The sequence below is a fragment of the Kluyveromyces lactis genome, assembly GCF_000002515.2.
Source record: "Kluyveromyces lactis strain NRRL Y-1140 chromosome B complete sequence".
Taxonomy (NCBI): domain Eukaryota; kingdom Fungi; phylum Ascomycota; class Saccharomycetes; order Saccharomycetales; family Saccharomycetaceae; genus Kluyveromyces; species Kluyveromyces lactis.
Genome location: NC_006038.1, coordinates 651,975 through 675,185, shown reverse-complemented (window position 1 = coordinate 675,185; position 23,211 = coordinate 651,975). Strand labels below are relative to the sequence as shown.

General features: G+C 37.8%; 9 protein-coding genes and 1 non-coding gene across 10 annotated transcripts; 4 read left to right on the top strand and 6 right to left on the bottom strand.

Moving 5' to 3' along the window:
- Positions 1-168: 168 nt before the first annotated feature.
- On the top strand, positions 169-1,302 carry KLLA0_B07689g (uncharacterized protein; the record flags this gene model as incomplete). The annotated part of the gene is made up of 1 exon (XM_451872.1): positions 169-1,302. The coding sequence occupies one exon, from the start codon at positions 169-171 to the stop codon at positions 1,300-1,302; it is 1,134 nt and encodes a 377-aa protein (XP_451872.1).
- A 21-nt stretch (positions 1,303-1,323) lies between these two features.
- BPH1 (Bph1p) lies at positions 1,324-7,323 on the bottom strand (the record flags this gene model as incomplete). The annotated part of the gene is made up of 1 exon (XM_451871.1): positions 1,324-7,323. The coding sequence occupies one exon, from the start codon at positions 7,321-7,323 to the stop codon at positions 1,324-1,326; it is 6,000 nt and encodes a 1,999-aa protein (XP_451871.1).
- A 269-nt stretch (positions 7,324-7,592) lies between these two features.
- Positions 7,593-8,297, bottom strand: SOP4 (Sop4p; the record flags this gene model as incomplete). Its single annotated transcript, XM_451870.1, has 1 exon — positions 7,593-8,297. The coding sequence occupies one exon, from the start codon at positions 8,295-8,297 to the stop codon at positions 7,593-7,595; it is 705 nt and encodes a 234-aa protein (XP_451870.1).
- A 930-nt stretch (positions 8,298-9,227) lies between these two features.
- KLLA0_B07623g (40S ribosomal protein uS11) lies at positions 9,228-10,398 on the top strand (the record flags this gene model as incomplete). The annotated part of the gene is made up of 2 exons (XM_451869.1): positions 9,228-9,237; positions 9,995-10,398. The coding sequence occupies 2 exons, from the start codon at positions 9,228-9,230 to the stop codon at positions 10,396-10,398; spliced, it is 414 nt and encodes a 137-aa protein (XP_451869.1).
- Positions 10,399-10,767: 369 nt separating this feature from the next.
- Positions 10,768-11,160, bottom strand: RPS22A (40S ribosomal protein uS8; the record flags this gene model as incomplete). The annotated part of the gene is made up of 1 exon (XM_451868.1): positions 10,768-11,160. One exon carries the CDS (start codon positions 11,158-11,160, stop codon positions 10,768-10,770), a length of 393 nt encoding a protein of 130 aa, XP_451868.1.
- Positions 11,161-12,938: 1,778 nt separating this feature from the next.
- Positions 12,939-13,055, bottom strand: SNR65. Its single transcript, XR_002633565.1, has one exon. It is a non-coding gene; the product is annotated as a snR65 (small nucleolar RNA).
- A 371-nt stretch (positions 13,056-13,426) lies between these two features.
- Positions 13,427-15,595, bottom strand: SWE1 (tyrosine protein kinase SWE1; the record flags this gene model as incomplete). The annotated part of the gene is made up of 1 exon (XM_451866.1): positions 13,427-15,595. One exon carries the CDS (start codon positions 15,593-15,595, stop codon positions 13,427-13,429), a length of 2,169 nt encoding a protein of 722 aa, XP_451866.1.
- A 761-nt stretch (positions 15,596-16,356) lies between these two features.
- Positions 16,357-17,397, bottom strand: CCP1 (cytochrome-c peroxidase; the record flags this gene model as incomplete). Its single annotated transcript, XM_451865.1, has 1 exon — positions 16,357-17,397. One exon carries the CDS (start codon positions 17,395-17,397, stop codon positions 16,357-16,359), a length of 1,041 nt encoding a protein of 346 aa, XP_451865.1.
- Positions 17,398-18,357: 960 nt separating this feature from the next.
- VPS35 (retromer subunit VPS35) lies at positions 18,358-20,997 on the top strand (the record flags this gene model as incomplete). Its single annotated transcript, XM_451864.1, has 1 exon — positions 18,358-20,997. One exon carries the CDS (start codon positions 18,358-18,360, stop codon positions 20,995-20,997), a length of 2,640 nt encoding a protein of 879 aa, XP_451864.1.
- Positions 20,998-21,458: 461 nt separating this feature from the next.
- On the top strand, positions 21,459-22,829 carry FBP26 (fructose-2,6-bisphosphatase; the record flags this gene model as incomplete). Its single annotated transcript, XM_451863.1, has 1 exon — positions 21,459-22,829. The coding sequence occupies one exon, from the start codon at positions 21,459-21,461 to the stop codon at positions 22,827-22,829; it is 1,371 nt and encodes a 456-aa protein (XP_451863.1).
- Between the last annotated feature and the right edge of the window lie 382 nt (positions 22,830-23,211).

Genomic DNA, 23,211 nt, shown 5'->3' with positions numbered 1-23,211 from the left:
TCTTTAATAATAAGGTGTAATTTATCCATTTTCCACCTCGATGATTACCACTATTGTACTAAAGCTCTTAGGCGTACCACTCCATTGAAACCTGTGGTCCCAATAGAATATCTTAAACTTTTTAAATAAAGTTTTGCTGTCTTCTCTTTGAAAACTTTCATTCGTTTTATGGGTATAATGACTACGAGGAAAGGGCCAATGCAACGGTTCAATGTTGAATCTACTTTGGTCGTACCAATCGTCTGCTTATGTTGGTATAGTATATCTTCATTTGGTTCTCAAGTTACCAAAAGAATATTGACGGAATGTCCGATGCCATTATTCTTGGGAGAATTTCAATTCATTTTCATTGGGTTGTCTGCTTTCATCACTTGTTTTGTTGGTTACTATGTCCCTCCCATTAGGAGACTGTTCCCTGAAGGAATCTTTCCCAACTATTCGGATACTGGTACAAAGATTATTCTGCGACCATCGAAAGATGTATTATACACTGTATTTCCTTTGGGCCTGTTCCAATTCATAGGGAAGTATTATGGGCATCGTGCTACGTCTTTGGTTCCCGTGTCTACTGTAGCAAGTGTGAAAACTTTATCGCCCATCTTCATCATTCTGGCACAAAAACTACTAAAGCGGAACGAATTGAAGCTAAACAAAGCAATATATTTGAGTTTGATGTGTGTCATGTTGGGGGTGTGGGTTATTGTTTATACCGATACCAAGAATCTGGCTCCGAAAATTAATAGTGCCGAATCCGATGATAATACGGGTAGTTCAAGTTATTATGGTATTTTATTTGCAATCTTATCAATGTTGATTTTTGTTGGCCAAAATATGTATGCCAAGAATATTTTCACTTATAGGACGAACGAATTGCCAACTACGAATAAATACGATGCCACTTGGCAAAAGACTTCACCAAAAAAATACGATAAATTGACACTCATGATGTACATTTCCACTGTTGGGTTTTTGTTGTCTATAGGTTGGTTTGTCACTTTAGAACTACCAACGCTGTGCAGTAATTTCTTCAACGAACCTCACGACATTGAAATCCCTTGGAGACTTATTATGCTTAATGGTGTTCTGCATTTTTTGCAAAGTATGATAACGTTTTATCTAATCGGTGAGATTTCAACTTTATCATACTCGATTGCAAATATTATGAAAAGAATTGCTATCATATCCTTCAGTTGGATGTATACCTCACATCATATCACGTCCGTGCAATTATTGGGTATGGTACTTAATGTTACCGGTCTTTTCTTTTATAAACGACTAATGAAATTTAAAAATACCGAATAATATGTTATTTAATCTAATTACTCATTCCCATGACCAATTGCGTCCATCTTTATCAACTGTTATGAGACTCGTACCCTTTTTCAGTTTCCCTGCTTCGGATCCATTGTTGTTGATTTCAACTTTGATGTCAACGATAGATTTTACCTGATGATTTGAAATGCTTTGTTGAGGCAATAGTTTCCATTTTTGTTGCACCAACTTGAAGTCATACACAGTAATTTTGTTTCCTGTCGCTACAAGCACCGTGTCTAGCTTTTCATGGTATTTATATGGCCAGAACACGTCTCGATCCATAAATGCGATTGCTGATATTTCTTCTGCCGTCTCGTGTAGACAATATATTGACCCATTTAGGTCAAAGATTGATATTCCTTTCTCTCCAGCAATGGATACACTTCCTGTAGTGGGCGAAATAGCTACCAATTTAGCCATTATGGAGAATTTGTTTATTACTGTACCATTCTTCAAATCCCAGACAATTGTCGTCCCATGAGTATCTAATGAAATAATCGTATCACATTGTAAAGAAGCTCTAATACTTTTGATAGAAGATTCATGGCCACAAAAGCATCTCAAAAAGGTTAGTCCATCCTTACTCGTCCTCCAAAGTTTTATCAATCCAATTGAATCACCTGTAGCAATAAGTGATTGATCAAAATTGCTTAGTACTGTGATTTTTGAGGAGTGGGCATGCTTAACACCTCCATTTTTTAGCTTTATGTCCCTATGTGATATTGAGGGTAAACATATACAGCTTTGCTTGTCTGCTGTTCTGTTGATGCTAGGTTTAAGATCACCGAATTTACGGACATCTTCATCCTCGACCTCTAAATATGCTTTACATTTTCTTGGCGGGTGAGGGTGTTGGAAAATTTGTAGTGGCGTTTGACCAAAGTTATGGATAATGCCAGTTATAGCTTTGCGTTCAATGTCATTGTCAATTCCATTGATATCTACATTTCCAGAATAACTTAAAGAATTGAAAACATTCACGGCTTTAATAGCTTCCTTTCCCCTTTGTTTGAATCCGAAAACTAAATCAATCCATTCATTCAAATGTTCTGACACGTAACGACTCTCAAGTGCTTGTCTATTAATCTCAATGAATATCTTAGGATCATTTTTTGCCCAAGGAGGAAGCGCTACATCTGTCACTTCTTTTCCATTCTGTGTGGTGCCGAAATTGTAACTATTCTTGTTAGTAAGAAAATCGGGGAGATAATAGAATTCTGGTATCAGCTCCCTCACATCAGTACTTGCTTCAGATGATGCCGATGTCCAAGCCCTGGAAACTGAATTGAACAAACGGTCAGGCGGACCCCATTGATCTCCTTGAAGTGTCTTATACGTGTCGGCAAAGGGCTGTAGCCGAACAAGATACGAAGATACAATCATAGCAGATGAATAGTGAGTACCGTAATGGAATGGAGGGGTAGAGGTGTCATCAAGATCTTTGAGGGCCTGAAAACGCTCAATAAAGTTCATCATACGCTTCTCACTTTGAGCACCCATTGGCTTTGACAAGTCCCGATACGTTTTTGGATTCTCAAGATCAATACTGTCACTAACATAGTCAGCAATAACCCACGGGAAAACAGGATATTGCGTGAGATCATTGAACGTTCTACCAGCGAGTGTATTCAATGCCATCAAGTAATCAAAGTTTGATAGAGACCCCGCTTGCCATAGATCCAATATTTTTTCAGAGGCATGATATTTAGTGATACTAGTGAAAGCTGCACTAACTTTGTCAGAAATCGAAGTGCGTGAGATACCGTTCTTCGAGCTTAATACGTTACTTTTAAAATTAACTTCTTCAAGGATAGAAGACCAAATAGAGTCATGTTTATCATCTTTCGCGTACTTTTTCAATGTGCTAAACACATCATCCCTAATACTTTGATCTTTGAAGCTGAACATAATAGTGTTTTTGAGACCGAAAAACAGTTCCATAGCTGTGTCGCGTAGCAAAAAGGGACGTTTTATTGTGCGGTTTAGAGTTTTGACTTTCCAGCCATATCTTAATGATTCTATTTCTGCATCTGCTTCGATAGATTTCGTTATGAGGTCAGCGGACAGTGAATCAATTGTCAAGTCTCTCAGAATCTCCGGAAGAGCATCCAAGTCCAATACTTTTTTCTCATTTGAATCATAATAACATCCAGAGATGAAGTATAAAGAAGAAGTGGTTAATACCAATACGCCAGGTTTGGCCAATAGACCGATAATATGAGAAGCATTCCATATATTCAAAATACGTTCGTCCTTTCGGAGTAACTGTAGAACAGCCCTGTTCTTATCTAAAGCAAATTGATCAGATCCTTCACTTTCAACATCGACATTGAGATCTTGTGTTGATATTATCGTGCTAGCCGTGTCAGAATGCGGCAGGGCGGCTCTATGTTTATGAATGTCTTGAAGTTTCAATTTCAATGAAGGTAGAAAGTCGATAGGTTCAAACACAGGTAGCAACTGGATTCGTTGTCGCTTCACATTTTCTCTTGCAGCGAGATACCATTCTCTTGTAGATTTGAAGTCTCTTAAGTATGCTGTGGATGCAACCTTTCTAATTACTCTCAATGCGCATGCATATCCAGCCTCCTTCTGATATCTGTCATCGGCAAGATAGTCATTGAGCCGCCTTTCTTCAATTAAAACCATTTTTTTTGTTAAATTTACATTATCCTTTTTAAAGAGGGCATATATGCTATTCGAATCAATGATTGAACGGTCGTACTCATCTGTCCTTTCTTTAAATAGTATATGGGTTAACTGTGATCTGCTAACCCTCCGGTGACCGTCCATTCTTATTCCATCCATCTTGTATAATGTTTGAAGCCTCTTGACGCTTTTGCTAAAGAGAACATTGCTGGTGGCGTCCCGTAAAGCTTGAAGTAAAGTGTCATCATCAGACTTGACACTTTTGGCTAAAAATTCAAAACACTTCGAACTTTCATTTGTGCATGTCTTCGAAATAGAAGGTAAGCTGGCATCTCTCAATGTGCATATCGTTCTAAAAACGTTTAGACCCAAAAACTGTACATGAGGTTCAGACATGAGGATAACGCGCCTGATGAATGTGAGAATATTAGCTAATACTTCATTGCTCAACGTCGTTTCCTTATGTCTTTCAATGAAAAGTACCTCTTGATAATATAGCATAGCATGCAATAGTTGCTCTATCATATCATGTTCTATATTGCTGTCTTTACGAATTCCGTTCGCAACAATCCAGTTATATATCTCTTCTTGTACTGAATTGAGATTTCGAAGGATGTCCGTCTGGAAGGAAGACTCAAAATCCGATTTGGAAATCAATTCTCTGGCTTTGAGAATTACTAAATTGGTATTAATGAGGGCCTCCCAGGATGCATCATGGACTTTCCAAGAAGCCGATGAAATGCTTACAAGGTGTAGAATATTTTCTACAAACACTAGTTTTGAGTGGTCCTTTTCCACAGTGAAAGACAAAGCAGATAGTCTTTTTAGTATTCTAGGCACTATTAAAAATACGAGCCCCATTTTTTGGCATATTTGAGAACTTTTCGGCCTCTTACTATTTTCGCTGTAACTAACAATATAACTTAGGAGAGTTTTGAATGATTCTGGATCGTAAGTTTTCATCTTCTGAACAATAATGTCTGCTAGTAGCGATTTGTTGCATACGTTTACTGTTGGTAATAACTTTTCCACCGCCAACATTTCAAGATTCATTTGTAATCCGAAGATACTTTGAATGATAGGATAAGGAGATGTGAAAAGGATATGATTAGGATTTCTTTGGTGCATTTTTTTGAGATATTCAATGAAAGTTAGCAAAAATTCTTGGATGGCGAAGGGATTTCTCTTAATAAAAGAATCTAACAAGTTAATAACCACTGAATGAGAGAAAAGTGAGATTCCATCGTCAGGCGGAGATAGGATATTCTTATAAAACAGGTCCCTTTTCACTGTGCCTTTGGAAGCAGATACGTTAAGAATTGTTGTTAATAGCTCCGCTTCACTGATCGAATGAGTTGAGAGTATACTGAGTAAAATTTTATACCCGTTACTGTTTGTAAATTGAGCAAAGAATCCGGGTTGCTTATCGAAAAGCTTCAACAATATAGAATATGCCACCTTTAGGATTTCCAAATGTTGAATGCTGCTTTGCATTAAAATAAAAATGACCTTGACATATAAATTTATGGGTATGCTCTTACACAGAAAATCACGGTCGTCAATTTGGTATTGTGTGAAAACTGAATCCAAAGATTCGAGAAGAACTTTAGCCAAGGTAATATGACCTTTTTTGAGACAAAAATAAGAGAATTGCAAGTGCACAATGGTACCATCATTCCGAATGTTGCAATATAATAATATGTCAAGGAGATTTTTCAAACTTTTAGCGCAGTCTGATATAATGACATTTAAATCATTAGTGTCAAAAGAGGAATGTAATTGAAACAAAATTGTTCTTTGGAGAATAGTAATACCTTCCGATATCGAGTTCACATTGCGACTCGAATGTTTATTGAAAATAGAGCTTAGCCCAATGAAGAGTTGCTCAAAGACAGCTACATCAACCAGAGGAATCAAACGAAAGTTAAGTAATATTTTTAAAGGAGACTCTGCAATGAAATTTTCTTCAATTATGGTGTTGGTGTTCATCAATGTGAAAAGCTCTGTAAGATCTTCAACCACCTTAATATCTATAATGTTTCCAATTTCAGCTTTTAGTGTGAGGATATAGTTCAAAACAAGATTTCCTTGAATAGACTGGAAGTGGTTATCCATAGCAGAATTTTTGAGATATTTTATAATATGGGATGTCATAATCCTAATGGAAGAGCTGTCTTTTTCCACAATTAACCTATGCAAAAAGGTTTCCATTACATTCATGTTTAATAAAAGGCCCACTATATCAGAAGTTTGGTAGTATGAGCATTTTCCAGTTGGAAAAGAATCCGAAATATCGGTCAACGTAAACACTTTCATATTTTTATCGCTTTCCATTATAATTTCATCAATGTCTATATCTAATATTACCCCTTTATGATATCCGAAAGCACAGATTGTTGATTTCGAGGCCATCTGATTTGGCGTTATACAATAATCGAGTATAGTAAATTTGAACACTGCAAAAAATGAAAGCATAGATCCAAGTTCCACAGTAGAGAGGTCTTCAATGCTATCTGAGACAAGTGGGATGGTCTGGATAAATACGTGATCAACAAACAACGTCACTGAGCCAGCATCAAAGCATAAAATCATTGAGTAAATCACGCCTATTTCAAATTCGAAACCATCAAATAATGCCGTAATAAATTCATCATTCGATATACATATATGGGTGTCCCTGATTTCTAGGTAAGTGTTCTTCCCTAAGGTGATGACTCTATTCGAAGTAGTGTTCAATAATTCTAGAGTGACTTGAAGTGTGAAGCTGTTAGGAATTTTGAGATTTGCGAATGTTAGGTAACAATTTTCAAATAGCAAATGTGTTTGCATAGACTGATCGGTTATCTGGCTTGCAATGTTTTCGACAATATTCCAATCATAAGGGTAGGTGTTTTCGTATACAAATCGTATATCTTCAGCGTTAGCTTGAATGGCAAAGACGTGGCAATACAACTCTCCGAAAGTTGCGTTCAACAAAGGATCCATTTCATTTCCACGTAAGCGGGCTTTCACAAACGATTTCATGGCTGGATGTTTTGCAAAACTTTGTTTGTTCACTATTGAATTCTCAATGAGACATAATACTATATGCAAAGCGATAATGTAGCTCAATTCCGATGACTGATGAGATAAAAGCTTCTCCCACTTCGATGTGTCATCATATACAAAATTCAATTCCGTTGGCTCGATGTTATTAAACCTCTGGCTTATTTCAAACGTTGTGTATGTATATAGCTCATCTTTAGAGGCTGTATTTTCGTAAGAATTGCAAATATCACATAAAATAGATATCAGATCAGAATCATCCTCTGGAACCAAGTTAAGCACCTGAGCTAATAATGTAACGTACTCCTGGATCATTATATTACAAACGTCATTCCCTAGTATAATATTTTCTTAGCAGAAATTCAACTAATCTATAAGTGAGTGAACGTATTTTGGGTTTTTTTCGCCCTTACTATGATAAGTGTTTGTTCGTTTGTTTCTCAAGCTGTTTCCCTAATTTCTTAGCTGTTTATTTTTTTCATAGATAAAGTACAAAAACTAGGAAAGTGTGCAAAAGATGAATAAGATTTGCAAGATATTCGTAACTTATACAAGTGTAATACATACACCATTCAACGAAAAAGCTATTTTGAAACATATTTTGCGTTCTCTCTATGCATCTTCTCTTGTCTCATAGCTTTAGCAGTCTCAGGATCGAACTTCTCCAACAAAATAGGGAACAAAACTAAAAATATCACTGTCACGACGCCTGCTAGCTTGAATTTTGATCTTAAAACACTGGCAATGGGACCACTCTCGAGGATTCCAGGATTTCTTATCTTTATATATTTTCTGTATGGTTGTTTGTTCATCGTTGTTATTGTTAAACGGTTTGCAGAATCCAAGGGTAATGGATTCAAAGTTTCGGGATATGTAATATCTGGAGATGGGAAATACTCTCTGCCAAATCTGTTCTCAAAGGCGCTGAGGTTAGGTTCCTGATCTTGCCCGTTACCTACAATTTGTATCAGTATTCTGTTGGGTTTCAAATTGAATTCATTGGAATGCGAATGTAATGTGAAGTATGTCGTCCTATTGATACCAGTGTCAATGGGAACATCGCTGAAGGTGAATTCACCATTGATATTCTCCAATTTTGATGACTGTGAATATGAATCCCATTCCGAGTCATCATTGGGATTCCGTATCCTGTACAGGTTAAAATAGGTTCTCGATATATCATGTCTCGAAACGTTCCTAACTTTCAAATCTAGTCTGCCCTTAATATCGAATGCAGCACCTGGGTTTACGAACTGCCAAACTAGAAAGCAAAAAAGTACAAAATTCATCCCCGATTCTTTGGAGGAGTAAACTAATTGCCATACGTTAGTTCAGTCTCAGAGTATAGTGTTTTTACCGTTATCATTAACTTCTTTATGCGTCTTAGTTACCATTCGAGATTCATTTCCAGAAGAAAGAATAGTTACTAATATTATTACCCGGATTTATCTGACTTTTGAACTTTTTCATTTTGTTCGTTCAAGAAAATTTAGTATAAAAGATGAGAATAAGATGCATTATTATAAACAATACTATACAGTAAGTTGAGATACGTCCGTTTTGATCAGGTCATAAGAAAGCGTACATTCCTCAGAACAGGTATTATTGTAGTGGATTTGTGACTCTCCAGACAATATCTTCTCTACAACCTGGTTCGAGATTAAAGCTTTCAGTTTGAAAATGGCTGTCAATGTTTAATGGAGTGATCTATACTGCGAAAGATGTTTCCAACATTGTTCGTCTAGGACCAATTACTCATATGCATACAGCCCGACATCTCATTCCCTCCTTATCCATCTAGTAAACGTTCAATAGATGATATATACAGAAACTTGCGCCGTATAGTTTTCTCTTTCTCTCTTGTTGACATAGGTTCGCCAATCTAACAACCGTGGAGTTCTACAGTAATTTCGGGACTGTCTAATTTCTGAAACACCCAGACATTGTTGAAGAGGGATGGCTTTCATTACTTTTCGAATTTCATTTATGTTAAGAATTTCCTAATTTGTCAAGATAGAATGTGGAAAATGAATGGCAGACACATTTTTGCCAGATCGTAGGTTTCAATATCCAAAGGTCAGCTTCAATTTTTCATAGTAACAAATTGTCAATGATTTTAATGAATTTATCATTTATTACATGTATAAGCTTGGATATATCAACATTAACTTTATTATTGTTTAAGCTTAGACCTCAGAGACCAGAAAAACATATCAAGAATGGCTAACGGTACGTGCGAGGGGTGGTATCCCGTTTAAAACCCTTTAGTTGTTCTTCAAGAAAGGATGGATAAAAACCATTGGAAAAAGTATGGATTACTCTGATAAGTGTATTCGTGTGTGATTTTGCGGAGTCGTGTCGATGTTAGTTATCTGTAATGGATTGTAACGTTAACACTTTCTTCAATCTCAATAGTGCTATCTCAAACAGTATTTTAGTGATGATGCAACGACAAGAAGGAGGAAGTACCCAAGTTGAGTAGGTGTTTCACCACAGAATCTCAGGTATTTTTCCTTACAGTCAAAGCAGGAAGCTTACGTTTGTAAAAGTGCTTGCACGACTCTTTCAGCCTGTAACAGAATCAGATAAATATCCGGATAATTCGATGATAATGAGGACATTATCACAAATGGGATTGATATGGAGCACTGAATAAAGGAGATATTTCTCTAACATCAAGTGTTCTATTACCTGCTCACTGGAGTCTGGGGATCAAAGCTCCCGTTCTAGCTATTTTAGAAGCTCACTGATCAAAGCGGATATACGAACACCACACATGACTTATATGGCAGATATGCATTCATTCTTAAAGAAGACTAAAGGAAGGGAAATTTCAACATTTGGAAGAAGTGAAATGAGAAATACAACTGATATATGACATGTCACTCTTATCCTTCATTCTCAAAATGTTCATTCCGTAATACTTATGTTATTACAGTTTACTAACAACAATATTATATCTTTATGATATTTCATTTTCCAACAGTTGTTCAAGCTAAGGATAACTCTCAAGTTTTCGGTGTTGCTAGAATCTTCGCTTCTTTCAACGACACTTTCGTGCACGTCACTGATTTGTCCGGTAGAGAAACTATCGCCAGAGTTACTGGTGGTATGAAGGTCAAGGCCGACAGAGACGAATCTTCTCCATATGCTGCCATGTTGGCTGCCCAAGATGTTGCTGCCAAGTGTAAGGAAGTTGGTATCACTGCCGTCCACATCAAGATCAGAGCTACTGGTGGTACTAGATCCAAGACTCCAGGTCCAGGTGGTCAAGCTGCTTTGAGAGCTTTGGCTAGATCCGGTTTGAGAATCGGTCGTATCGAAGATGTTACTCCAGTTCCATCTGACTCCACCAGAAAGAAGGGTGGTAGAAGAGGTAGAAGATTATGATTTGCCATTAGTATTTTCTCGGTATTTCATCACTACATGTATCAAATGTGTGTTTAAAACTTTATATACTTTTCCTGTAAGTTTTGAAAATATAATATAGCATATCAGCCTGCCCATATTAATCAAAATTGAAGATCAAATCGGTTTATCTGATCAATGGTTGACTGTATACAGTTTGAAAACCCTTTAGCACTATATTGGACCAAATCAAATAAACTAACTTATTATTGACAATTCATCAAGGTTAATATATTGCTTGATTGATTGTTATTTCTTTATGGATTAGTGATATACATATATATATTTAATATATTCGGATATTGCATATATACACAACGGCTTTGCTTAGTTGTTAGCGGTTGAGTTGGCTTAGTAGACGAAACCCAAGATCTTACCAGAAACGTGCTTTCTGTGAGCTTCTTCGTGGTCCATAATACCAGCAGAGGTGGTCAAGATAACGTAACCGAATTGTCTAGCTGGCAACAAGTTAGCAGTCCACTTTTCGACGTCAGCAATCTTAACGTTGAATCTTGGAGAGATAACACCACACTTGTTCAATCTACCGTTCAATTGAACAACGATCTTACCAGATCTATGGTCATCAATGTATTCGAATTCACCGATGTAACCGTGCTTTTGCATAACTTGCAAAAACTTGATGATGACCTTGGAGGAAGGTCTGATCAAAACTTGACGCTTACCGGTCTTTTCGGCGTTGTTGATGGCGTTCAAAGCATCAGCTAAAACGGAGGTTCTGGTCATTTTGGTGCTATACTCTTCTGGGATCGGAAAGGACTTGTAAATCCATTATTAAAATACCGTACATAAAGCATTAATTCACTTTCAGTCATATAATCGCTTAATTCAACTCAAGTTTCAAGCATAATCTGATGGTGAAATTTCATGTTTCAATAGCTTTCCTCACGAACAAAGAACAGCCGATTTGATTTTGATTTTCAGAACGGCATATGTTGGTAGGGACTGTTTGTAATATATGGTGTGTTGGGGTTTTAGTTCAGGGTATACGTGAAATTATTGTGCAGTGTATGGGTGTTTTTCCAATTTCAATTTTTCAAGTACCCTATTAGGAAACAGCTGAATTCAATTCCTTTCGTCTCTAGGAATCCTGTTGCGAAAATTCAATTCGTGAACCCAAATTTCCATTTTCTCCTGGGAGATTTCCAGCTGCAGGCCACCGGTCCTTGCCTCTTCCAACTGGCCGTCCCCTGTCTACCCTAGGAACATGGACCTGGCTTCTCGGGCTCCATCACTTGGTTCTCCCTTCAGCTTCTGCCTAGCTTCTGGACCACATTCAGTCTAGCATTGGTCTGGAATCTGCTCTCTTGCTTATGTCGCTGGATTCTCCTTAGTCTCTCACCGTCAATTGTAGTGGATTTTGTCAACTTCTAGGAACCACCTTGAATAGTATCAGCCTTTAGATATTAGAAATATTCGTTATATAATACTACTTGGGTTATTTGTTAGTTCAGACATATACTTTTTGTTGTCTTAAAGAACCAAGGATAAGAATCAACAATGGCTGTATGTTAACAAGCGAAATAGTGCTGAAATGGTTAATAATGGGGCAACTTGGACTATTGTTTGATAATCAGAGAATGAATAAAGATATACCGTAATTATTGAAAGGAAAATAACGATAAACCGAGCAGATGAACTGTCTAAGGAATGAAATGAAACGAAACAAACTTTGATGATATGGATGAGGGCATAAGTTTTTGGAATTTAAGGACTAATAATAGATGTAAAATGGAATAATTTTCTCTAATCGGTCGGTTAAATGATGGAATTTACCTGATTGTATTAAGCTTAACCTACCGAGTGGACATTCTATTGAAGGGACAACGAAGAAATTATATCAATCTTTAGATGAGGATAAACTCAGGAAATCAATGAGATGATCGGCCCTTTTTAGCGACTCTGAAAAACAAGAAACACGCCTCACATTCTGTCTCCAGATGAGCTGTAGTTCAGTAATGGCGTGATGGATATCAAGGTACCAGCCACCCCGTACGTTTCAAAAATCACAATTTTACTAACAATTTTCTATCATTTCGTGTGATATTCTTTTAAACAGGCTAAGAAGTCTTTCATCATCAAGCAGAAGTTGGCTAAGGCCAAGAACCAAAACAGACCATTGCCACAATGGTACAGATTGAAGACCAACAACAAGATCCGTTACAACGCTAAGAGAAGACACTGGAGAAGAACAAAGTTGGGTTTGTAAACTTTTTGTACATATCGGAAGAACGCACAACAATTTTTCTTATTATGTCAATTTTCTCTACAGTTTGCAAAGTATACTCTACTTATGTATAGATAGGGTCAGTTTAATAAATTCAACATCGTTTTACGGTTTTTAATTAAAACTATGTATTACTCAAAGATATTATCTTTATGTTAACCTCTTTTTTAATCTAAAAATTCATACTCTGCCAAGTATTACCGAATTGCTTCGCGTTGGAATATCAACAAGGTACGGTATGCAAAGATAAATGGATGAGGCTACATAGATAATTCAAGTTTTGGAAAAATATCAGAGGTATTAAAAATGTTCAAATACACTAAAATCATTATAATTTCAGATACTATCTAGCTTAAAGAGTGTTTGATAACTCATCATATTATTGATCCAAAACGCGAGTTCATTATATAAGAATTGTGGGTGTTAACCTATAAGTATGCACAAGTACGTGCATCCTCTAACGTGACCTCACGTCGTTATCCCCACCTGGTGTTCGTTTTTGTTCAAACGTTGCACACCACTGCATCTCTCTCGTTGTAATTTCTCATAAAGTCTCTGAATATCTGTTTAATATACATGTTCCTCATGTATATTTTTTATGTCAAAAAATTAAAAAACCAGTAAAAGTAAAAGGAAAATGAACGGAGCTGTTATTATGTCAGTATTAGGGCATTATAGAGAAAGAACAGACGTAAACTGGTTTATGTAAAGCTGGTTTATGTAAAGCTGAATATCATAACATGTTCTATATTTTCTTGAAGTGAATTAGGAGAAGAATTCTGGTTTTGGGCCGTAGTCATCCTCATGAATAACTGCACCTGTCTTTCTTGTTAGTTCTACATATTCTAATTCCTCGGTGCGGAGTAAATCAGATGCAGATGGACGATCTCTGTAATCCGGTTCGATCATCCATCTGATAGTCCTTTCCAGCGATATTCCGTCTAATAAAAACTTCGGTACCCACGCTGGAATTTTTGTCTCATGCGTTGTGATGTCAGTGATATTCGTATGATCTTTTTTATTGGAAAAGAGTGAGCTCGAATGGATCTCCGCACTACTTAATCTGCCAGCATCAGATAGATCACCAGACCTCAATTTATGCCATGCACTTCCGTTATCAGGCAAAATAACGTTAGCAGCGATTTCAATCATCATTAGCCCAAGGGAGAAGATGTCAGCACGGAAATCGTATATTCCGTCACGTATAATTTCCGGGGCAATATATTCACGGTCACCCTCGTTTTCAAAACTTTTATCTTCTATTGGCAACTTTGTAGCCATCCCAAAATCAGCAAGTTTCAAATTACCTTCGAAAGTTATGAGAACATTAGCTGGCTTCAAATCTAAATGAACAATTGAACAGGAATCATGGATGAATCTCAAAGCTAGACAGATTTCAACGATAATCTTCCATATCCTCCAATCTTCCAATCGTTGTTGTTTAGCAATGACGTGCTCTTGTATAAAAGCATCTAAATTTCCATTTTCGCAGAATTCTGTCATTATATAAAATGAACCTTTATGTGACCACGAAGAAATAAATTCTACGATATATTCCTTACCTTCTGTGTCATTTGTAACTGAATCCTGAATTGTTGACAACATATTGATTTCTTGTAGAATTCGATTGGTAAAATTATGTTTAGTTGGTCGTACACTTTTGATGGCGTATTTTAAACCAGTTTCTGGGAAAGTCACTTGGTAGACAGTAGAAAACTGACCTTTTCCCATTATGGATACATTACTGAATTTGGTCGTTAGATGGAAATCAGGGTTTTTCATGATACTTGCATTGATTGATCTTTGCTTCTCAGGTGGTTGAAGATGTGTTGGATCGTTTCGCAGTTTTGTCATGATAGCCAGAGAATCAGGACCAATATCAAAGGATGTTTTCGTTGGAGTTTGAAGATTTGTCTTTGAGGGTGACGGTGAAAAGATTGAACTTTCTTGATCGTGTCCGTACAAATCGTCCGTGATTTGTCTCAACATTGAGGTCAATTCTGTGTTCTTTACAATTTTAGTTCTCTTTTTAGATCTTGGATTAGAGGAACTGGTAGGAGAGTTTTCTGATGAAGGTAACACGGTATTTATCATCGGGGGAGATTTGAAAAGTTGGGAATCATACATCGTAGGAAATGTCGTCTGATTTTGTGCTGACATGATAGATGAATGCTCTAATATTGGTGTGTCCAAAAGTTCTTGGTCAGAATGTCTCGAAACCAGCGGAGACTTCTTCACAGGCGTATCTGGTATTGTCAACTTCTTGGGTAGAATTGTTTGTTTCATTTTGGAAATAAGGCCAGATGACTGAAAAGCTACAGGATCCGGTTTTGCTTCTGTAAACGAATTATTACTTTTTCCTGTAGTCTTAGTGGAGGACAAATCACTAGATGTTGCAGCATTCGTACTATGCCAACTCTTTAAATATGCAGCATTGTTCTTGGAAAATGGAGAGGATATATTGAATCCAGTCTTGCTCACAGTTCTCTTTAAACTATTAGATGCTGAATTGGAGGCACTTGTAGTGATGAGGGGCCTTTGAAGCTGTGGTACTCTGCTGTCGATATGGGACTGATTTTCCTCATTAAACTTTTGATCTTTCACATCAGGCGTTTCAGTCTCCAATGAAAGATTGAGAACACCAACACTTCTCGTAAGACCCAACGGAGTGTCATTAGAATTAGATCTTGAACTCAGAGGTTCCGAGTAAAACTTGAGATTATTGGAATTGTTACTGAAGTGCGAAAGCTGGTCATAGTAATGAAACTCAACGTCCAGGTCCATATCCGTATCAAGATCGACATCACTTTGGTATGCATGGTCAGTCTCTTCTTCATTTATGTCTTGGTAAACTTCTACCCGAGGTGAAAGTGCAGTGTTGACAGTTACGCGCCCAAAGTTTGGCTGCAGTGAGTTTTTCCGTTTCGATGGCATTGTTTATGTCGTGCTTTTGATGATCCCCTTCGATGAGTACTTTATTCTTCAGTGATTACTTTTTGTCACACCGTCGAGTAACTATTTACTGAAACAAAAACACCCAAATTATGGCCCCTTGGCGGGTGGGTTCTCGTTGTCCTTGTTCTGAACTGTCAAAACAGAACCTGGTACAGAATTAACAGACAACCAGGAAAGCTGTCTTAAAACAACAAACAATAGACTTTTGTCAACTATTGGAAGGATCCAATAGAACGAATCTAGTTGATGGTAGAACTGTGATGGTTAAAGTGTTGAGGTTGGTTCCTCTAGATCTCTTTTTTTTTGTTTTCACCTGTGTGTTTACTTCATCGATTTTTGATCTTCTCAACACGTCGTTCTGTTTCTATGTTTTTCGTTTTTTTTCGCGTGTTGATGATTTTCGTGGCAATCGTTAGGCAACTGCAAAGACGGGCCATTCCCTAACATAACACACTTGGCAAGAATGAGCCTGGCAGGACTATTATATGAGTGGAAGGGCAGAATTTCTATGTTTCAGTGGGGATCACTGTTTCTATCGAATGTGCGTCTGTTCAGAAACTTGCATATCGTCGTGTTTTTTCTTATCCGATTTGAATAAATAGACAGTTATGATAGTTCACAACGTATATAAGAACTAACATAAATAATAAATAGCAGGCACTTTATGATATGACGGCCTGATGCTGCAGTGTTTTGTGTGTGTTTATGTGTGTGTTTTGCTTGATTCTTGGAGTAGAAACTTATAAGTCTTGGGCATCAAGGGTCTTGAATTTTATAGGTTTGTTTTCTTGAGGGAAATCAATACCGTTTTCAAGTAATACTACAAAGGCCTTGGTGAATTCTTTAAAGAATGTGTCTTGGTCGTTTGCAAATTCTTTCACGATAGGCAAGTATTTCGGATCCTGTACCAAGGCCATATCTGTTGGTAACATCATCCAGCCCTTATCGTTGACGTATTGTTTGTTACCGGCATCGTTAGTGATGAGGTCCCATTTTTCGTTTAGCAGGTTGTTGTAGAATTCATTGGTGAAGATATTGGTGGCAGCACCCCATGGGCCTTCGAAGCCAGAGTTCTTCAAATGTGTCTTACCCAAAGCATGCGCACCCAACAATGCAACTACTTGTCTATCTTCGAAGTTTAGTCTGTGGAAGAAGCATCTCACGTATTTCGCATCTTTAGAAGCATCAGGTAATCTACCGTTTTCTGGAGTAGTATCCTCAGGTTGGTCCACACGACCAGATCTCCAAGGAATTGTGGGACCTTGCATCTCTTGAATCGCCGTAACGCCAGCCAAACTATATAAATCACCATGAGATAACCAAGGGTACTTCTCGTGGATTGGTTCCAAGAACTTCGCAGCGTTTTGCAACCCATTGTTGGACGGATCGTTGGTCTCCATCGCGAATCTGTAAGTACCACCGTAAGGACCACCGGTGTTATCCTTTGCATCCCAAGTACCAGCACAGTGCCATGCTAAACGTACTAACACAGGTCCGTAACCGATAAAGTCGTCGTATTCGTCTTCGTCCCTTATCTTGAGCGCAATATCGTTGTAAACTTTTTGATACTTGGCAACGTCGTATTTCTCCTTTGCTGCGACATGAGCAGCTGCTAACGCAGCCAATTTTTGTTTGTTATAATTACGATTGTTGTAATTCCTCATATCTTGATATTCCATCACTGTACCAGTGGCAGAACCGGCAAGAGCACCGGCACCGACTATAAATGACAACGTCTTGACGTTGACACGTCTGAACACATTACCGAAAGTTGTTGACATTCTCTAAAACAGCCTTAGCTTGTTGATGGTCTACCTACTTTAAGTCTACTTGTAAGAATAAATCCAACATCATGGCAATCAATAACCCTTTGAGACCTTTATCGTCTGTTGCTGCCTTATATACGTTTTAAATAATGACGTTCCTCGAGAAAAATTCCTTTACTCATCATGCATACAAATAGTAAGCAACCTAATAAAGCCCAGCCATTCTCGAGCGATTTGAAATAATAGCAGAACTACCCTGTAGAACCACTGACAACCGCTGACTCCTCCTTTTACTAATATGGAATACATCATCTGGAACTTACGAAAGGGGTTCATAGAATCGTATCACTTCTCGAATGATTATTATTCAAGCTGTTACGGCATTCCAGCAGTGGCCTGGTTCGTCCGTTAATTCCAGCTCCCGATATGCCCCAATTTGCAACGATCAGCTCTGTGCTTTTCTGAGTTTTTTTTTTTTTTTTGGCATCTGGTTATAGTGCAAATGTCAGCATCGAGATTCCATGAAACAATTCGACGTAGAACGTTGTGGATGCTTTACAAATGGGAGGGGTGATGGGTGCTACTACTTAACGCCTTGAAAAGGCTCTATGCAAATCGTTTTATTATCGGCGATTCAAAAGAGAAATGTATCACGTGATTATATCCCAAATATATTCATATATCCGGGTAATGGTTTATGGAATTAATTACTGGTCACCTGACCTTTACATTGCCTCGCCCAGTGTTTTTTCACGAGTTCGGTAAAAGGCATTGAGATTCCCACACTTAATTTATTAAGTATCCTTTATTATACCACATACAGAGTATATACAAACGATTTTTCAGGTAGGCCATTTTGAGTGTAAAGCCACTGCAGAGCATCTCTTAATCTGCTGGTTAAAATAGCGTGTCGAGCACACGGTTGTTGTTATTGTTGTTATTGTTTTTCGAAGCCAAGTTATAACAGAAACAGCAATGTCGGCTTATTCAGATAACATGGAACAGGCGATCTCGCATATTAAGCAACAAACCATTTTGATGCAGAGGAGTTTGACACAAAAGAAACTTATGGATGCGTTGAAACATTGCAGTGATATGTTGAAAGAACTACGAAACCCAGACCTTTCTCCGAAATTATACTATGAACTCTATATCATCATTTTCGACTCGTTAAGCATTTTATCCCAGTACTTGGTCGAAAACCATCCAACGAGACACCATCTTGCAGATTTATACGAGTTAGTTCAATATACCGGTAACATTTTACCAAGGTTGTATTTGATGCTCACCGTTGGGGTATCTTTCATGCAGACCAAGGATTGTCCCGCTGAAGAAGTGTTGAAAGATATGATCGAAATGTGCAGAGGTGTGCAACATCCAATTCGAGGACTTTTCCTAAGATACTACTTATCTCAAAGGACAAAGCAATCTCTCACTTCAGATATTTCGTTGGATAAAAAATTCGATATCCAATTCATTATCACCAACTTTATAGAAATGAACAAGTTGTGGGTCCGTTTGCAACATCAAGGTCCTCTAAGGGAACGTGACTTAAGAACAAAGGAGAGGAAAGAGCTACAGATTTTAATTGGGTCTAATCTTGTAAGGCTGTCGCAGATTCTAGATGACTCATTCGCATTGTACAGAGATGAAGTGTTACCTCAGATCTTGGAACAGGTGATCCAATGCAGAGACGTAGTATCTCAAACGTACTTGTTGGATGTAATTTGCCAAGTTTTCCCAGATGAATTCCATTTAGGGACCCTCAGTCAGCTTTTGGATACCACGCTGAAATTAAACCCCGATGTGGTTATTAACAAAGTCGTTCTTTCATTAATTGCCAGATTGAACGGATTTTGGGACAGGCAAGATGATCCAAACGCTATTATTCAAAACTTGAACCATTTGAAATTGGATTCAAATACTGATGAAGAAGAACATTCAGCCGACGATGGAGAGAGTACTGCTGAGAAACTCGATTCAGAACCAGTATCTAGAAATAAGTTCGATCTATTCTTTGTTTTTTGGAAGTATCTCACTAAGATAACCGAGGAAAGGCCAGATTTACCTCTTCATGAGATTATTCCATTGGTTCATAGTATTATGCTTTTATCCTTAAAATGGTATCCATCGAACTTGTCGAACGTTGATATTCTTTACAAATTTTGCTGGGAAAAATATCAGGACTTCGGCAAAGATATCCCTGAAGAATGTGAGCAAAGCTTCAAAGAGTTGTTCATTTATCCCTTGAGTACTGATAATTTTTATGAAATAATAACCACCTGTGATTCATTCCAAAAATTGTTGTCAGTACAAAGTATAACTTTGCAGAAGAGCATAATCAATTCCATATTAGATAAAATGGTAGAAACCAATACCAAAATTACAGACAAGCAACATTTGGATAAACTCGGTGCTATATGCGAACCAATAATCTCTGTACCAAACAATAAACCAAAGACATCAATACTGACTGTTAGTGATGATTTGGATAGCGAATTGACTTTCTTTAATCCTGAACAAGAGAAGTTAGCCAAGCTTGTACACTTAATTTATCACAAGAATGTTGACATCAATACTGAATTGCTTCTTATTTGCAAAAAATGGTACTACAACGGGGGTAAACAACTTCGATTCACTTATCCAGCTTTAATCACTGCCTTTTGGAAATTGATAAGGAAGTTGCATTTCAAGTCTTTAAAGAGGCCTGAACGTAAGGAGGATTACAACGCAAAAATTAAGCAACTTTTCAAATACGTTTCCCGTTGCAACACAGACCTTTTCAACGTGTGCGGTCTATCCATCTCGGATCTAATATTCAAGTTGAACTTACAAACTGCAGCAATCGCAGACCAGTTGACACTAAGCGAAATCTCGTATGATTTCTTTAGCCAAGCTTTCACCATCTTTGAAGAATCACTAAGTGATTCCAAAGTTCAATTCCAAGCACTCGTGAATATGGCTCAGGTATTACAAAAGACCAGATCATTATACAACGATGAAGGTTACTATGATACTTTGATAACAAGGTGTACGTTACATGGTTCGAAGCTCTTGAAAAAAACAGATCAATGCCGTGCGGTTTACCTCTGCTCACATTTATGGTGGGCAACTGAACTCACTCTGATCGGTGAAGAAGAAGGTGTTACCAAAAACTTCTTCCGTGAAGGTAAACGTGTTCTCGAATGTTTGCAACGCTCTTTACGTGTTGCGGACTCCATAATGGACAACGTTCAAAGCTGTCAACTTATGGTGGAGATCTTAGGTAGCTGTTGTTACTATTTCATACACGGAGACGAATCGGAGACACATGTCGGTGTTAAATACATAGCAGGTTTGGTAGAACTCATACAAGCGAATTTGAAAGGATTGCAACTAGAGGAATCCGGAGAAGTACAGGATTTTACTGCCCCATCACAAACTATTGTCATTGGATGTGACGGCTCGTACATCTGCAAGACCTTATCCTCCTCCACATGCATGGTTTCTAGTAAGATTCCTAATGTCAGAATACCGGACTTGATAGCGGTTCCCGTCTCTTACTTCGAAAGAACCTTAGAATACATCGAAAACCAAAAGCAAGTTGACTATAGATTCAATGCAATTACCACCTGATTCAAGAATCTTTCCTTATATGTAAGTATGTACTTGTATAAACCACCTATACAACCCGAAATGACCATTGTACCAGTATTAGGCCGACCAGCTATTTAAGTATCTATCTCATCAGGGTAATGTTTCTCCAGATTCAATTCTCCTTTGTGCAAGAATGAAAAATTAAGAGACAATTCAGAAATCTAAAGCCGAATCAACTTTATTGAAGAAATGTGATTAGGAAATTGACTGCCAAATTATACTTATCTTTTGTAAATGATAATCAGGTTTTGTTGAGTGTTTCTGCATTGTTATATGGTAATATTTCAATTTCGCAACTGTTCAAGCCACTTTTCATTCAATTAAAACTTCGAATTTTGAAATAGTCTTTAAATAGAAGACATATTCATACTATCACAAGAAACATAGCGAACCCTTTAGGGTACCTTCAGCGGAATCTGTCAAATTAGCAACAAGACACCATGCCTGTTTACACTGTTTCGAATGTGCAGAATATCAGAGTTTGTGTGGTAATGGTTGGTTTGCCTGCCAGGGGTAAGTCTTTCATCTCTCAAAAAATTGTCCGATACTTATCGTGGTTATCCATCCAAGCTAAATGCTTCAATGTTGGTAACTACAGGCGTCAACATGCTGGTGCCGAGCAACCTAATGCAGATTTCTTTGATTTTGGCAATAAAGAAGCCTACAAGATTAGGCAACATGCTGTTACTATGGCGGTGGAAGATATGATGAGATGGTTTAACGAAAAAGGAGGAGTAGTGGCCATATTGGATGCCACAAACTCCACTTCGGAAAGAAGAGAGTGGATTTTGAAACTATGTAGGGAAAATGCTATAGAGCCCATGTTTCTCGAATCGTGGTGTGATGATCAGGATTTGATTCTAAGAAATATATCGGAGGTGAAGACGACCTCTCCTGACTACCAGGGAATAGATCCAGATGTGGCCACCAAGGATTTCTTAGAGAGAATATCGAAGTACGAGTCAGTTTATGAACCATTAGATGAAGAAGTGGATAAGGATAAAACCTTTGTTAGATTGATTAACGTGGCGCAACAGGTCATAATCAACAGAATTGAGACGTATCTTGAAAGTAGAATCGTGTTCTATGTGATGAACTTACATATTAGACCAAGATCGATCTGGTTATCGAGACATGGAGAATCGATTTACAATGTGGAGAAGAAAATCGGTGGTGATTCTCATCTTTCACCAAGAGGTCTTCAATATGCAAGCAAACTACCTGAATTAGTAAAGAGATCCGCCGGAGATGTCGATTTAACAGTATGGACATCGACACTAGTAAGAACTGGCGAGACCGCGCAACATTTGCCATACAAACAACTCCAGTGGAAGGCATTGGATGAATTGGACGCTGGTGTTTGTGATGGAATGACATATGAAGAAATTGAAGAAATATACCCGGAAGATTTCAAAGCGAGAGATGACAACAAATACGAGTACAGATACCGTGGAGGTGAATCTTACCGTGATGTGGTCATCAGATTAGAACCTATCATTATGGAACTTGAACGTCAAGAAAATATCTTAATCATAACGCATCAAGCGGTACTGCGTTGCATTTATGCATACTTTATGAACGTCCCACAAGAAGAATCACCTTGGATGTCCATTCCATTGCATACCCTTATTAAACTTGAACCAAGAGCATACGGAACAAACGTAACAAGAATTAAAGCTAACATCCCAGCCGTCAGTACATACAAGGAAAAGGGTACTTCACAGGTCGGTGAATCGGACCTTAACTCAGGAAATTCCCGTAGTGTGTTAACAAGCGCACCAGAACTAAATGAGCAACAAGAATCAACATGAAGACTAGTTGTAATCCAAGGTCCCTAATCCGATGCAAAGATTATCAAAAATATATCTAATGCTAATACATACATAACACAAATACAATCACGGTAGTTAGTACATCTCTTTACAAGCACCTACAGTTAAAAACTGACTTCACGTGATCGAGTATGGCTTCGGAAATATTTACCGAAATTGTCACCGTTACCGGTGACATTGCAAACGCTAGCCGAAGTTCACGTAACACTGCATGGGAAGGAATAGCAAAATGGTGACAACGCATCAGCAACGCTTATTGGCGGAATTGAGCGTCAGCTAGCAACAGGTAAATAATAATAGCCCAATGGATGACATATGTTGGTACCAGTGCACCTTTTTAGATAACTACGGCAAATTCCCC